The 17,454-nt window shown below is 42.0% G+C and overlaps 1 protein-coding gene across 41 annotated transcripts in view; it reads right to left on the bottom strand.

The window, feature by feature from the left end:
* Nucleotides 1–17,454, bottom strand: part of RBFOX1 (RNA binding fox-1 homolog 1) — a 2,061,409-nt gene that overhangs the window by 12,078 nt on the left and 2,031,877 nt on the right. For 23 of the 41 annotated variants that reach the window (XM_053894471.1, XM_019468815.2, XM_019468816.2 and 20 more), the window contains one exon: nucleotides 6,198–6,250. The exons of the other annotated variants lie outside the window; for them this stretch is intronic. In XM_053894471.1, the coding sequence (XP_053750446.1) occupies nucleotides 6,198–6,250 (53 nt within the window). The remainder of the gene's footprint in view (nucleotides 1–6,197; nucleotides 6,251–17,454) is intronic. 41 annotated transcript variants of the gene reach the window in all.

The following is a 17,454-nucleotide window of genomic DNA, read 5'->3' as shown; positions in this document are numbered from 1 at the left end:
CACTGCCAACATATAGATTATCTGTCACAATATTTTAATTCCAGGTGAGTATCCCTCACTTCTAAGAGGCCAGTTCCTGGGGCACACAAACCCTTTCAATATTCATTTGAGCAAAATGAATGAAAATATAGCTCTGGAATGGTATTGGCCAATAAAAATATAATGAGCCAAAGATGAGCCATTTTAAGTTTTATAGTGGCCACATTTAAAAAGTGAAAAGAAACAGGTGCAGCTCATTTTTAGATGTTAATTAAAATATCACTTCAATGTGTAATCAACTTAAAGCTTATTAATGAAATATCTTACATAAGTTTTGTACTACGGTTTCCAAATCTAGTATGTATTTCATACTTACAGCTTATCTCTGTTTTGACCCACCACATTTCAAGGGCTGTAGTTATTGGCCACCATACTGCAAAACACAACTCTAGAAAAACCCATCCTATGTTTTCCTTACCATTGAGAGGGGAAAGGTTCCTGACTGATCAGTTCTATGGTTCCTAAAGTGTGATCTGAGGGCTCCTCTATTAGAATTACCTGGCAGAACTTGAAAGAATGCAGATTTTCAAGCTCTCTCTCCAGACCTATAAATCAGAATCTCTGGGGCAGAGGCATGGGAAGAGAAAAGGGATTCTGCATTTGTAATAAGGGTGATTTTCATGCAGTCTAACGTTTGATAATTGCTGTTCTTTTTTTTTTTTTTTTTAATTCAAATTCTGCACTGATATAGCAACTTCCTCAGTCAGGCCAATTCAGAGCTATCTGGTTATCTTTAATGTTTATAAGTAAACTGATAGAGACATTTTATTTTTATAGGGTATTGTTGTTGCCTGCAACAAGCTTTGAACTATGCCTAGTGCACAGCAAGCTCTCAATAAATGTTATAATTATTTTTACTAAGTTCCTGTGTTTATATGTTCCCCGAACACCCTGCACTCCCCTATTATAATACACATCACATTTTATTGGAAACAGACCAATTAACTACAAATCAATTTCCTGCATGACGACTTTGCTGAATAATCAAATAACCAAAATGTAGGAAAGACAATTAGATAAAGTTTGCTGAAGGATCAATTAGGGGAATGGCCAATTTGGAAACTTCTTCTCAATATTATCTGAAGCTGCATGATGTGCACGTGTGTGTGTGTGTGCACGCCTGTGTGAGCATGTGCATGCACAAGTTGGGCAGGGATAGAAGGAAGGAAGGAAGGGATGATGCCACCCCATGTGCCCATGCACTTGCTTCTAATTACTTAATACAGTACATAGCAGCCTGTTTACAGAGGATGGTTTTAATGGTGTTGGAAGATGACCATTTGGTCAAGGCTTTTTTGCAGACCTCCACCCTTACCTAGTGTCCAGTACTGACAAAGAACTGGGAGTGTATCCCCAGGTTGGCTTTCCATGCCTCTAAGATAGTACCTGGCCCAGTGGAGGAGGCAAGAGTTGCTACCGGATGGAGACCCAGCCTCCACCTGCACCCCATAACACACAAGCATTCACACAAACTCTCTTGGGCAGGGGGCAGCTGGGAGCCAGGATCTGGCATCCAAAACAACTAGTTCCAAGTTTCTGGTAGTTTTCAGGGAATGGATTATCCTGTTAGTTGACTCTTAGACACTGATTTTCAGCAAAAGAAAGATTTGGGGAGAAGTGACCTGGAACAGACATCTCCGGGAATACACAGAATGTTCCCTGACAAGGCAGCTGCTCCCTTCACTCTGTCCCTGCACCCAGACCAATCCCCTGTACATCAGACTACTCAACACACACCTGCTGATGAAGGGGATGGCCCAAGTCAAATAAACACCGAGCGGAGCAGCCATTTATAGAACCATCAAGTTCCCTTGAGCCCCCTCAACATGTTAACAACTATGTTCTCTCACAAATACTAGCTTTTTACGAGCAAGACAAGGCAGCTGAAAAACGTAGGAGAATTCCATCTGGAGGCAAAGGTCAATGTTCCAAGGTCAAAACACAAGAAATACGTGGGGGCAGTGTGGTCTAGTGGTAAGAACCTCATCATCAGAGGCATTCCATTGTGCTTTGTGACAGGTTACCAAAGTTCTCTGGGCCTGAGCAATTTTTTTTTCTTTTTTACCTCCAAAGTGAGGATGAGGGTGATCTCTACCTCACTGAGCTGGTGTAATAAATCATATGTTCATGTCTACACATGCACATACATGCACATGTAGGTATGTATCCATATAATTTATCATGCTTGCTAGCACACAGAATTTGCTCAACAAACAACAGGAAGTGATCATTACACCCTGGAGAATTCAGCAAAGTCCATTTGAGGCACAGCTACTGCAGGGATTGAGGGCTCACTCATCATCAGTAGTGACAAAAAGCCTTAGAGCCTTATGGAAATACCTGGCTCACCCTCGGAACAAGAGGAAGAGGGTGGACATTTAACGCAGACAATCTCATTGGCTTTTCATCTGCTGCCCTCTGCTACTTGTTCTCCTGTCAAAACGCAGCCGGAAGACTATCACTTTGGCTCTTCCTTCACCACGGTCCTAACCTAAGCCACTGTCACCCCTCCCTGGACTGCTGCAAAACACTCCCAACAGGCACCCTCTCTCCTCTTGCCATCCTGTAATCTGTTCCCCACAATGCAGTCTAACTCACCATTTAAACATCAAGGCGGATCACAGGTGACCTTTCAGTGCCTTCCTACCGCACTTAAATCTTGAACGGTTTTGTCTGATTCTCCTGAGCCCTGTTTGTCTTCCTGATTTTATCTCCAAAGCTCTTACTTGTCCTTATGCTGCACATCTTGCTGGGCCTGGCCACCTCGGGCATGTCTCACCCACATGGCCCTGGTACATGCTGCCCATTCAGCCTGAAATGCTTACCGTTCCACAGTTACGTTCCTGGCTGCACCCTCACTAGATTCAGGTCCCCGGTCAAATGTCACCCTCTCAGATCTTCTGTGATCACTGAACCTAAGGTAGCAGTTCATCCTATTTTCGGTCCACCCCTCTGCTCTTTGATTCATTAGAGCTGTTGTAGAACTTAACTTACATGCAAGAATATTCCGTGCCTATCCATCTACATGTTGGGGGTGTGGTCTCCACTAGAAAGGGGGCAAGGAGGCTCTTTGAAGGAAGGGCTCCTCTTGGCTTATTTAATGCTATGTCCCGAGGGCTCATAACAGTTGCTGATACACAGTGATGACTCAATACATATTAATTAACTGAAATGAATTTCCAGCTGCTCGGCCAAAATAAGTAACTTGCTTTTCGACCTCCATTCTTGGGCAAGACCCATATTCTACTTCTACTACAATCACTAGCCGGTCCTGGGAAAGTCCCTTTTGCAGTCTCTTACAGGATCTGACTCTTGAAAGGGTCTCATTGCTATAGAATGAGAAGCTGAGCGTCCAAGGTGGGGAGGCACTGTATGCTGAGGGTTCAGCACTGTTGTCAAAAGGCCAGTCGCCAGTGTCACCCACATGGGTACTTATCTTTCAGGAGCAACCAAACCAAAACAATGAACACCATTGCTGGAGACACTGAGTAAGAAAATAATGTAAATACAGTCTCACAAACCACACATGCTAATGAGAAACGTTTCTTCTACGTGGCTAGCCGAAGCAGAACACTGAGTAAGAAAATAAATGTAAATACAGTCTCACAAACCACACATGCTAATGAGAAACGTTTCTTCTACGTGGCTAGCCGAAGCAGAACCAACATTTTGGCATCCTCTCCAAATGACCCAAGTAACAAACCGTCACGTTTCCTTTGGAAACAGGAAGAAACAACCCTTCAGTGCTGCCAGTACCACCTGGCAATTTTCACCTCACCATCTCTACCCCGAGCCAGAGACAAACCCGGTCAGCTCTGCCCTGAGAGGCAGCTGTGCAAGAATAACACATCTTTATAAGAATTTCAGTTATAAAATCCACCAGGCCCTCAAAACTGAGGTTTTAAGCATCTTGTTGATTTCTTTCTTCATCTAAAAGGAGAGAAACTGGCTTGTGTCAAATGCTGAAATCCAGTAGATACCGGGATTCAAGAGACCTGCCCTTTGGAGTGTTCTGCATGTGGGGATGGTTTTGTTGATTAGAATGGGGATGCCCTGGGTTCTCCCAGCATGGGGGAGGGGGCACATGAGGAGCTCCCCTCGGGGTCTTCATTGAAACCATGAGTACACAACCTTTGTAACCGACCGGTTCTGTTTTTCCATATTCACTTTATGAGGAGGGAGGACTGGCTAGGAGATAATTTGACATTTGATTGATACGGGTGTCTCCTTTTTCATGCTTGGTTCAGAATTCAGACTTCAAATGGGACCTTATGAAGCATGCAACATATTATTAATACGGCCATCAAAGCAACAGGGATATCTCTCTCAATTTGAAATCTGATCAATAGCAATTCATTAAGAATTTACTGAAGAGCCATCCTAAATCAGATAAGGTAAGGTGAACACACTCGGTCTACCAGGCAAACTTTCATTATCTGCCGCCTCTTTCAGCAATAGTGTATGTGGACCACTTGCTTACAAGGCAGGGTTTGTTAAGGCACGGGACAAAATCGATATCTACCTCTGAGGCTGTAACTTTGCAGTGTGTGATCTGTGATGTCAAAATATAACCTGAGACACACCGGAACATGCATGCATTTTAACGGGATACGTAGAGGCTGTGGAAGACAGCCTCTCCACACATGACATCTGTTAGCAGCTTAAACCAACATCCCTTCCCCACCCCCAGTCAGCTACCCCTCCGGACGCATGCTCCCTTTTCAAGGTTTTGAACATGTGAAATGTCTCTTGCATCCCAGGAACATTCCCCACCACGTCCAGCTACACAAGTATCCCACCCCCCCTTCTACTATTAAGTATTAGTGATGCGTTAGGGATGTCACCACCGCTCGCGGGGGGAAACAGATGTTGGAGGGTAGGGGTCGAGGAAGGAAAATAGAAGAGCCTTTATCCAAGGGGTTTGATAGAAATGGAGTAAGCTGTCACTTTAAAATATGAACATGCATACCTCATGAACTCCCAGGTTAAGACTTTCCGCCATTAAAAATATTGACACGGACTCTTATCAATGAAAGAAGCCTTGCCTTTTAGGACAGACGGGGCTAGGGACGTGCTCCTAGCAATCTGCCCTTCCATTAATTTAGTTTCTTCTCACCAAAGACTGTAAGTAGGGAGGGAAGTGTTAGCAAGCAAGCTTGCATTTACTGCTCCATCGATAAAATGTGATTGGAGCAGATGAATGTCTATTTGCAAGGCTCTATTTAATGTAGGCTTTGAAGGTCACGTCATACTCAACTACATGTTAATAAGCTGTACAGTCCTCCCTTGTTGGCTAGAAGCCACATATTGGGAAGATCTCCTAGTAATTGTTTTGGTCGTAGTTTAGGCTTAAAAGCAAACGAAACCAAACAAAAAACAAAACAAAACAAAACAAAGAATCTGTTAGCACTCACCTATCTTGACATTTAATCAAGTAATTCCAAGCTAATGAAAATCCAAACATAACTCTTCTGAACCACATCAAAGCAGAAAGGTGTGATTTTGATGGACACATCATGCAACTGTGCGATTTCCATTTGCCAATGCCCTGATTTCAAAAGCAGAAGACTTTGTCTCTCTAAATCCTGCTACTTGTAATAGGTTTTACAAGAAAGGAGACAGGGGATCTTTGATTCATAGAGTGAAGATCCCCTTCTTATGAGATGGAGATAATTGTATTTCCCAATGCCTCTAGCTATATGGAGTCAGTCTTTTAGGGTCTATGATATATAACCAGTCATTCAATACAGATCAGTATAATTCACATACACATCTGTGTGAACCCAGACAAAATATGTCAAAAAACATACAAGTCACACATGTGCATCCCTAGACTCCCCTTTCAGCGTTTTAACATAAGTGTTTATACCGTAAGATTGCATTGTGGCTTCATCCAACACAGTCTTACTTTTCTAGATCATGTACTATTAAAACTGGAAATAAAGTACCCAAGTTAGCAAAACGCCTAGTGTCTTTTTAGACAACAGAGGCTCAAGGCTTCAGCTATACTCCAAAGATATATGGACTTTGTTTTTGTTTTTTTTTTCAACTCAACTTTCTAGAGTGACCAATTGCAGCATGTGAAGGAAAAAAAAAAAAAAGAAAGAAAGAATATTGAGACTTGGATGGATGCGTCAAGAAGTAGCAATGTTTGTTACCTGCAGAGGTGTTACAAGAAATTTCATCTGCTGCAACGAAGACGAACTGATTTCTGGAAGAGAAGATAAAATTCACAATACTGCTCGCTCAGGGAGAAATGTGCTCTCTGCCAACTGGGTAGATGTATTCAGATGCGGGGAGGGAGGGCGCTGTGTTCGAATGGATGTTGCAAGGGAAAGTGTTGATATGGCTAGGACTTGGGAGAGTTTAGAAGGATCATGAACCAGGCATGCGGGGGGCCTCACCAGTGGAATCGGGGGTGATGTGAGAACGGGGGTGGGGTGTGTGTGTACACACTATTGCACTGACATAGGAGTACTGAGTGTTACCAGGACGTCACGCGAGGATATGTTTCTACGGCCGGGGCATTTCAAACTGCGCTTGGAATTTCTACACTAAATGCAAATTACATTTAAAGAAAATACAGACTGTCCATTAGGAAAAATGGGGTACTGCAGCTAGCTACGAAAAATCATAAAATTCCAGACTTTATTATTGTAGTATAATATCAAAAAAATTTTAAAGGAAAGAAAAAGAAATTGCTGTCATTTCAGAAGAGAATGGTTATATGGTCTCATGTTATAGATAATAATTTCCTCACCAAACTAGGCTGGCTACACAAAGAACGTAAGAGAATTCCTCTATTGGAGTAAATCCCATCTCACCAAATTATTTTTAATGATGCAGTGTTTAAAAGAAAATTAAAATGGAAAATGCTATTTTACTTTGATTTAGTAAATCCAGGAAGATGATAAAACTCTCTTAAGATGTTTCCAACTGTGGCATTTTCACAATGAAATGTGTTCTAATTCAGACACACTGTTTATTTCTCTAGAAATGAGAACGTCTGTGGGAGGCAGATTATAAAAATGCCCCAATGAGATTAGCTGGGATCTTAAATGCCTCAGAAGCAGTAGGATAGAGCCTTCTGGTTCTTGTTTGTTAGATTTTTCTGTAGTGTATGAATCATTAAGAAGCAAGATTAAATGCATTTTTGGGGTCTTTGATTGGTCTTCTTCAAATGTTTTAATGATTCCAAAAAGTACCTAGTGATTGAGCATTTCTTAAAACACCTTAAGAAAGTTTTACTTTTGCAAGAGGTACACTCTGAAATATAAATAGAGCTACCACTGGAAAATTCACTAGAATTTGGCATTCACTTGAAAATTCTAGCTATTTCCACACCAATGAAATCTAAACAAAATTATACATGCTCTGAAAATAGTATTTCTAATGTCTTTCTTCCATATAACAAAAGTCACAGCCAAGTTCATTTATCACTTCTCTTAAAAGAATAAGAACGTTAGTGTCACTGGATTCCTGCTCTCTTTCTGCTTGGACACAGACTTTTTGAGCCCCACCAATACCTGGCTTCAAATTTCTGAGGTTTGAGGAGCAGTACAATTAATATCCCTGAAAATGAAGATATTTGGGTTTGAATATTTGTTTTCACTTGTTCACCTCTGAATGCCTCAAGGGGGAACACGATATGGGCAGCTCAAATTGCATGCATGAAATTCATATGTGTATGGACCAAACAAGCCCTTGGAAGGACTTCTGTTTATAGTATGCTCACAAGAATAACACTTTATTACCAAGAGCGGCAGCCTGGTGCATCCAAAGGGGCAAACTCTTTGGTATAGCCATTCCTCAACTATAGGGTGGGCCTCGTTAGTGAGATGGTTCTATCCAATTCAGACCCTATCGTCCCAGAATAATCTGCCACCTTGTATCTCACTTCTGCATTTTCCCTACAGAACTGTCCCTCCTGCCAGACATTAGGAGAACCACAAGAGGCAACCAACACAGATATACAATGGTGACTGACTGAAGAAGGAAAAAGTTTTAAGAACACAACCTACCAGTATATTTACAAAGACATCAGACCTTTGTCTTTAATTGTACCAGAATTTTAGAACATATGATGGTTGTGTTTCACAGCACTCTTCCTTGGGACATGATACATTCTCTTTTTTTTTTTTTTTTTGTCTTAATTTTTGTTAATGCTTATTTATTTTGAGAGAGAGACACACACACACAGAACCTGAAGCAGGTTCCAGGCTCTGAGCTGTCAGCACAGAGTGTGACACAGGGCTCAAACTCACAGACCGTGAGATTATGACCTGAGCCGAAGTTGGACGCTCAACCAACTGAGCCACCCAGGCGCCCTATGATACACATACTCTTAAAAATAATGCTACTATTTCTCCATTCCCTTCCTTCCTTTCTTTTTCCTCTCCCTCTCCTCCCCACCCCCAGCTCGCTCGCTTGCTCTCTCTCTCTCTCTCTCTCTCTCGGGCAACTTATATATCTTGAATTTTTTTAGAGTGTCTCTAGGATTCCTGAGAAAAATCTCTGAACAAAGGGTATGACTCGGAGAGTTGGCTCAGAAGATGGCCGACTATCAAGTCAAATCTACATCAAAGCATAAAGTTATTGCCAGTAGTGATATTTTAAGGGATATATCATGGACTCTGCGGCAGTACCAAAAAAGAATTATTAAAACGTATTTGCAAAATAGTTATTTGGATGTATCAGTTCTCTACTGCTATTTATTTTCTTTTAATTCCACGCAAACAATCCCACTACATCCATTTCAGAAAACTGCCTTTTTATGGAGCTCATTAATTCCATGGAGTCAACCTGCATGATCAGCCCTCCCACTACACTGATTATAAGTACAAAAGGAGATGTCTGCCAAATAATAGCCTGGGGAGGGATATCAGGCCAATGTGGCCCACATGGGAGGCCAACAGAGGAATCTGGGAAGAATTATAAGGGATAGGTTTCATGGTGATGTCTCTGTCCACTGTTAGGCAATTTTGATATACAGTTCTGTCTCTCCCCACTTGACCTTTAAGACAAAAACCATCTCTCTCAGCCCCATATGTGGATCATCCATGACCCTCTCAGTGGAATCATTTACCCCAAATGACCAGAGAGAGGTATGATCAAAGAGATTAACAATGTAGCTGGGAAATCTGCTACCCCCAAGCAAGGGCAGGGCAAACTAAATGACCAAAGCAGTGCATGTGCACTCTGGACAGTGTGGGTGGGCTCACCTCTCAGGAGGAGAGAGGAGACTGGCATGGGTCTTGACCCCCATGCTACTCCTAGTCTGCTCTGCACTCTCAACACAGACCAAAGAATTTAAACTGCAAGAGCAGCTGCCCCTGATGTTCAGAAAACTGGTTATAGAGGATAAAGTCTGGCCAAGTGGTTCTCAGCCTTGGCTGCACACTGTAAAAACACTTGGTGCCCTTCTAAAATTCTCAGTGATCATGCTACACCTAAGACTGGTTATATGGGAATCTCTGTGAGTGGGTCTTGGGTGTTTGTAGTTTCTAAAGAGCTCCAGGTAACTCTCATACAAGCCAAGGCTGAGGGCCACTTGTCTAGCTGAATGGTTAAGTCTAGTTCCTTAGACTCACAGGGAGAGGTGAAAATAACGGGAAAGCCCAGGCCCTTCTCCTGTGGTCCTAGCCTAATTGGTCTGGGGCAGAGTGTGGAATGAGGTAGTTTAGGAAATATTCAGCAGGTAATGTAGGATTCTGTGTCGAGTGTGGGCCTGGTTAAGATTCTCTCTCTCTCCCCCTGCCCCCTCTTTCCCCCCCTTTCTCTTTACCTCCCTCTCCCCTTTCCCCTCCTTACCTCTCTAAAATTTAAATATATATATGTGCATATATATATATATATATATATATATATATATATATATATATATCCCCAACTATTCTTAAAAAACTTATAAAGAAAGAACCTCATTTCTGAAAGCGAAGGTGGTCTAACGGTGGCCACAATGTCATGCTCTCTGTATCTAATTCCCCCCGTGTTTCTCTTATTTCAGTATCTTCCATGAACAAACTCAAGAGGATCTTTGCTGGGTCTTTCCACTTGCCTTCTGAGTCTGCATCTAATTCTCTTTACCAATTTTTCCACCTAGGATTCCTTTCTATTTTTGAACCCTCTCTCTACTGCAGAATTTCTCAAACTTCCCTGAAGATAAGAATTAATTAGAGTGCTAAAATATAGATGCTAAAAACAGACGTCTGGGTTTCAGCCCTGACCCCCCGAATCAGAACTTCCAGGAAAGAGATGTGAACATCTGTCCATTTGGTGAGAACCCAGGCCTGGTTACTGACAAGCTCTGGGGACCCATTCACCAGTCCTAAGTGTCTGCTGCTCCTGGAAGAGAATCATCATTCCAGGTAATTCTTACCATGGGGACATCTGGGAACATTGCGGAGAAATTTCCTGCAAGTTCAGTCCCATTTTCATTTCAGAAATCTTCCTACTCTCCCAGGAAGACTGACAGGGGGAGGCTTTGTGGGAGGAGGGAGGATTACTAATTTAGGAAAAAGAATGAAACGGTTGATCGCTGAGCACGAGGAAGAAGGCTACATTCGTCTCGGCTCTTTGGAGTGTTGGTGTCAAAGAGCCAGTGACCCGATGTCGGTGGAGTACTTATCCATGACAGGAGGTGGCCAAGCCCTGTATCTATGTATTAACTGATTTAATTTTCTCTACACCCCCTCTTCCTATCCCAGTCTTTATAGATGAGGAAGTGGAGGTGTAGGTCATGACCATGTGCAAGTTGGTGGAGGTGAAATCTGAACACAGCTGGGTTGGCTCAAGACCCCGACTCTTCTTCACTAAGATTGTGCTGAGGGGCACCCATGTTGGGGTGCTGAGTCAGCAGTGGAGTGAAACGTCTCTACGGAGGAACCTCCTGAAACTGTCCTGAACCTTTCATTCCTACCGACAAAATAACACAGAATCTGGATTCTCCTTTGAGTATGATGTTAATTGAAGTTTGAGAGGGATAATTGTATTCTGCTTTAGCAACTTGCAGTGTGGAATGACACGGGCCATGGTCTTTCTTTTTCATTCTATCACCAGACTTCATTATGTTTTACGATGGTTTTCATAGACCAACCATCTAGACTCTGCATCTGACTCAGCTGGTGGTACATTTAAATTAGGCCTGTGACCTGCCACATCATCCTTCTACCCCACTTTTCTTCTTAGGCGAAATCTCATCTCTCTGTAATTTTCTTTCTTCTAAAAATTACCCACGGCTGAACTCTAAGAGTCAAATTAAAATAGTAGCCAGCCAGTATTGCTGGAGGGAATGTGAGAAGCTAGGTATGGAGACAGAGTAAAGGTTGGGGCACAGGCAGGGGAGGAGGGAGGGCAGACAGGAAATGTTCTCCCATCAAAGAACACTGGTGTTCAGTTTTACTGTTGGAAATTCTGGTCACTTCTCATTCTTTGGCCTTTTAATTCTGTCATGTCACTATTGTTATGCAAAACTCTGGGTGGATATCACTCATGGCAGTCTTCTAGTATCTAATGCTATGAATATGGAAGCTAGCAAGCCCACGCCCACACACACACACACACACACACACACACACACACACACTTACATGTGATTAAAACCCTCCAAGGCTATCTAGTGCAAATTCCCTAGGGCCTTAGAAGTTAGTCTTCAACTCCGGCACATGGCAGTCAAGATGTCCCAAGACAGCAGTGCACAAAGTCAAATTAATTCTATCTGTAGATTCTGGGCACCTGTTGGTTGTAAGGCAGAGTATCTTAATGCTGTATATATAATTTTTTAAAAATAAAATACTAATGACCAGGTCCATTTCCCAATCTTTTTACGTCAGAATCTTTGAGAGTAATTCCCAGGCCCAGGTATTCCCGAAAAGCCACTCTGGTGATCCCAAGTGTCAGCCAGCACTGAGAACTGACATTTCACTGTATGACTATTTCTTTGAACTTAAGTGCCCTGACTCTGCAGGGAAGAGAGCTGTGTCCTCTGGTTTTTCAATTAAACGGCACTAGTGTTGACAGCCACATTTTTAATTGCTGATATTTTAGTTTTTGGAAATTATATTATTATAATAATTATATATATTGTTTAATACATTACTTATTAATTTTTAAAACTGTGCTGTGCTTACCACGATGCCTCCTTCTAGACATGTGGGATTAAGGTAGAAACACACACTAATCAGGAATTCTTCCTGTTCATATTAAGAAGCTACTGGAAGGGTCATATGGAATCCAGCCATGAACGTCTTCTGAATAGTTACACATAACATGCAGAAATAAGGTGCTTCCATTAAAATTCTTTTTGCTGACTTTACTGAATAGCTCATTCCTCTTGTTCACTGAATTCTCAGATGGTTCATGAGGGTTTGCTACCTGCCAGACACCCAGCTAAGCCAAAGGGATGGGACCTTGTGCTCCTGGCCTTTAAATCACTGTGCAGCATCTGTATTGGGCTTGGCTGTCTGGAAGCTCATAACCTAATTTATATTTCAATTTTACACATTTGCAATCAGTATTTTACCTCCTTTCCCCCGACTCAGTTCTAAAACTCTACAATTATAAAAAGCCCATTCAAATTTATGTTTTTCACTGCCCTGTCGTTATTTCTATTTATGTTTCAGTATTGAATTACATGTACTTGGAGAGGCGGTGGCAAACTGTAGAATGAGATGGGGTGTAAACAGACAAAGCAGCAAGCAAACAGACAGATTGACTGTAGAATCCTCTGAAAGGGTCTCTCCCGATCCTTTTCATCTTTAAAGGGAAAGCATTTCCCTTTAACATACACTTAGAATCATTTCATTTAGTTGCAGTTGCTAATGCTAACACTGAGCACATTTTGAAAACTAAAGTTTACTTGGGAAAGGAGGTGACTGCTCTGGATCTATCCTCAATTTGAATATTCCATCCAAAACTTCTGGGTTTAAGAAATTCAAATCCAAGTGCGTGCCCATTCCCTGGAGACCCCGAGAGCAGTCCACTTCTGTAATTTTAGTTTCTCCAAACTTGAGCAATCTCCTCAGCTCCCACTACTTTTTTTCTCAGGTAAAAGAGAACAAACGGTGAATCTGGAAGCCCTGCCCTGTCACCTTCCTGGGCCTCAGTTTCCTCATCTGGAAAATGGGGACACAAATAGCACAGGCCTCCCTTAGATTTATTTTATTTTGTTTTATTTTTTTTGCACTATGATGAGAGCATGAATGTGAAAGCACTTCATTTGTGGGTAAACTGCCATTTATTTTTTTGGGCTGTGCGAACTCATGAAGGATAGCTGTCTTCTCTCCCCAAAGAGAAAAGGCATTTGTGTTTTTAAGTGCGGGGCTTTCACAGTTTTAGGCCAAAAGGGGGACAGGGAACAGCCCTTTGAGGTTACAGGTGCGTCCGGGAAGATGAGAGGGACACAGAGGAGCTCCTAAAAGAGATCGACTTTCTGATGCAGGGTTGGAAATGGGTCTGGCCAGTTCTGGGAACAGCTATGTGTGTTCTCATGGGGAAGCAGCTGTCCTGTAGAGGAGAGGAGTCCCGTGCTTAGTGAGGTGGGCAGGAGCACATGGTATTGGGACTGAGGCTCTGGAGGCCGGAGAGGCCACGCTGAGAAGGTCTGCGCCCACCTATGAGTTATGTGCACAATGGAGTGAGTGCGGTGGTGGAAAGGTCCAGAACCTTCCAAATCCCCAGGGGATTCTGATAACCCACAACCACCCCCAGATACTGGAGCTCTCACCAGTGGCAATGAGAAAAGAGCAACAGAGGCAGATTTCGTTTCAGTTTTTGAAAAGTAAGTCTCTGTAGACAAACTGGTTGTACAGAAATCTAAAGCAGTGGTAATGTGGGGGCTGGGTTTATGCCACAAGAACTGGTCATTTTTCCTACAAAGCTGACGTGTCCCTGGTAGCCTGGACTCCTCCAAAGACAGAAAAGAGAAAGATGAACACAAAAACAGGCTGTTTGATCTCATGGGTCCAGTGGCTTCTTCCTTCAGAATTTTTTTTTTTTTTTTTTTTGGCCCAAACTATTTTTCCCCAAGTTTTACTGAGGTATGGTCGACAAATAAAAATTAATATATGGGGTGCTGGGGTGGTTCAGTCACTTAAACATCTGACTTTGGCCCAGATTATGATCTCACAGTTCATGAGTTTAAGCCCCGCATTGGGCTTTGCACGACAGTGTGGAGCCTGCTTGGGACACTCTCCCTCCCTCCCTCCCTCCCTCCCTCCCTCTCTCTCTCTCTCTCTCTGCCCCTCCCCTACTTGCGCTCTGTCTCAAAATAAATAAACTTAAAAAAGAAAACTGAATATAATTGGGTTGTAGGATGTACTTTTTAAAAGAGATGATTTAATATATTGTGCATATTATGAAATGATCATCACAGTCAAGCTAATCAACATATCCATCATTTCATATTGTTACTTTTTGTGTGTGGTGAGAACACTTAAGATCTACTCCCTTAGCACATTTTAGGTATCCCTATTTTGATATTTCTAAAATGGAAGTCAATATTTAAAAATAAAACCCTCCATGGTCAAAATATTCTTCTAAGCCAGAAAACTTGCTCCTACAGGAACAAAACAAAATACACCCATCGTTTAGTGATGCTAATGGTAATATCCCATCCTGAGAGTCCTTTAGTGTCAGGTGCTACTTAAGGAGCTCTCTGCTCATGACCACACTAATTCAACAACAACCCAATCAGGCAGGCATCACTCAACAGCCCCACTTTAAAGATGAGGCAGCTGGGGATCAAACAGGTCCCTTAGCTTGCCTGTATTATCTCTGTAGTAAGTAATGTTAGCCTAAATCTAAATCCCTGATCATATGCTACAGATGAACAGCAAAGATTTGCTAATGCATGCCTCAAAGCAGGTACAGTGATTACAAAAGACTTTGCCTCAAATCCTGAGCAGACAATTTCTAAGTTGTGGGCAGCTGAGTAAGGCACAGGTTCCCAGAATGTTAGTGTTACAGGGGTATTAGAGCCTCCTCTAAAAATGACTCCCACTTTCAAGTGGATTTAATTTTGTTTGCTCTGGTCTGGATATACTCAGTGCTTTCAAGTAATACCTTATACTCTAAAATATCTGTCAATGAACAGTTGAGCTATTGAGAACCCCACTCATTTTCACCACCTCCTGTAGTTTATGAAGTAATGTTCACCTTCATCTCCTTTTGACTGTAACTGGTATGATGGTCTCCATTTAGCAAATGAGAAAACTGAGGCTCAGTAAAGGGAAGAGGAATCCGGTGGGATTTTTCCAGGGTATGGTTTACATCAGCCTGAGGTTATTACACAGTCAATGAGAAAATACTAGCATGAAATCATTTGCATTATCCAGAAATCTTTAGGGTTAAGAAAATGATCGATCGTGGCCCTAGACTAGTTGGGGGAGGGGGAGTTCCCTCAGGATGGATTGCGAGGGACCTCCAACCATGGATGATTCTTATTTTCTCACTGAGGAAGGGAAAATAGAGAAATGACTACAAACCAACAATTTGCTAAGACAAATTCTCCTACATGCTTCAAGCTTTGTAGAATGTCAACATTATTTGCTGCATAGGGGGTAGCACTGAAGCTTGCCCTCTATGGGGGTGCTTCTCAAATGTCATCCAAACCACCCAGGGATCTTGAAGGTACAGATTCTGACACAACAGGGCTGGGGTGGGTTTGAGATTCTGCATTTCCCACAAGCTCCTGGTGAGGCCAACTGGGTTGGTGTGGGAACCATGCTTTGTAGGGCTCTTGGGACCCTCACAATGAGCCACTCCAATCTTAAAATTTCAGAATGGACTAAGGCGATCACTCTTTCTCCATTGTTTAATTTTGAGATAGAGAAACTGAAGACAATAATTTAAAGAATAGCAGAGAAACAATCCATCATTCCGGGAAGGCTATGCAGCTGATAGTGTCCGGGATGCATGTTTAACATGCACCCACCTGACCACCTGAGCTCATATCCTACTAACTAAATGTAGCCCACACACCCTCTACCTATGCAGAAACGGTGAAGAAAACATGTCCCTCATCTTTTAATGCAGTTTATAACTTCAAATTACAAAAGTGGACCATGAACAGAGATGGAGATTGAGAGGCTGATCGAAGCATCCAACAATCATGGTTTTCTTTGTAAAGGCATTCTGAGCCTACAAACGCAGTGCAAAGTGCTGATGCAGGTTATCAGATGTTTGGTGTATTTCTATAATCTCAAGTCCAAAGCATTTCAATTTAAGTGATTACGATAATTAAGGGAAAAGGGTGTTGAGCTTTGATTATGTCTCATCTCTCCACAATCTATTGATCTATTCAAACATTCACACATCCTAATGTGGCAAGAATAAGCCCAGGAACAATGACAAAATTGATGAGTTAGTTACTCCTTACAGAGATTGCCTCAAACATTCACCTCCAAACTACCGTCTCTGTAATTCCTGATAGTGGTCCCTACTCTAAACGTTTTGTGTTAATTAAGTATGAACTACACTACGGTTTTGAGGAGAATTTAATTCCAGAGGAATCAATCACTGTGATTCACGCCAGGGAGAAAATCATGAGAAATCATTTATTTCTGTACAATGACTGTTCACATGCACATACTGCGCACAAATATGGAAATAGCACAGAGGCCACATTTAAACAGAAATCAGTTCTACTGGGAAAAAATTTAAACTTCTCCCAGAACTTGTTTCGATAACTTTAAAGGAAATACTAGAAATTTTTAGTGAAAAGTTCCCTCTTACCTTAAAAGACAGCCTATAGTGTATTACACAGGGACAAAAAAGACAAAAGAAAAAAAAAAAAAAAGCAAAGAAGTAGAGTGTGTTCAATGTTTGTCACATTCATGAACTAAGATTCTATTGTGTGTGTATTTCCTTCTCCTTGACTGGGAAGCTGTCTTCCATGAGGAGCTCTGTATTTGCTGTGGAAAGGGCTCCTCCAGAGTCTCCGTGTACCCATTCTCCTTGGAAGTTTCTGACCTGCCTCTAGAAAGTACCAGGCTTTCTCACCTGTCTCGAAACCCTTCACAGCTGAAGGATCCTGATGATGCTACTATAGGATAGGTTTTATTTGCTTCTTTGTGGCCTATCAAGTCAATGATCTGCAACCTGAGAAGTGTGTAATTAGGCCATGACATGACCAAAGGAGTTGTTACATCTTGTCTCCTCGCTGGCAAAAGTGTCTACCCACATGGCTGTGACAGCTATGGTCTACTGGGTTTGGAATTTCCTTTAATGTCTCCCCAACTCCTTGTTGGTCCAGTCTGTTGACTATTACAGTCTTGGTTCTTTTTTTTTTAACGGCTTCAATTGCATACATATTTATCCAATAGTGCATAGCAGTTGTTAAGAAGCCATTATAGATTTCGGACCAAAGGCAATTAGTTCTTGAAAGAGAAATTTGAGCACTTTTTCTTTTAACCTGTG

The sequence above is a fragment of the Panthera pardus genome, unplaced genomic scaffold (assembly GCF_024362965.1).
Source record: "Panthera pardus isolate Hobbes unplaced genomic scaffold, ASM2436296v1 HiC_scaffold_5, whole genome shotgun sequence".
NCBI classification, from domain to species: domain Eukaryota; kingdom Metazoa; phylum Chordata; class Mammalia; order Carnivora; family Felidae; genus Panthera; species Panthera pardus.
This window is presented reverse-complemented; position numbering and strand designations above follow the sequence as displayed.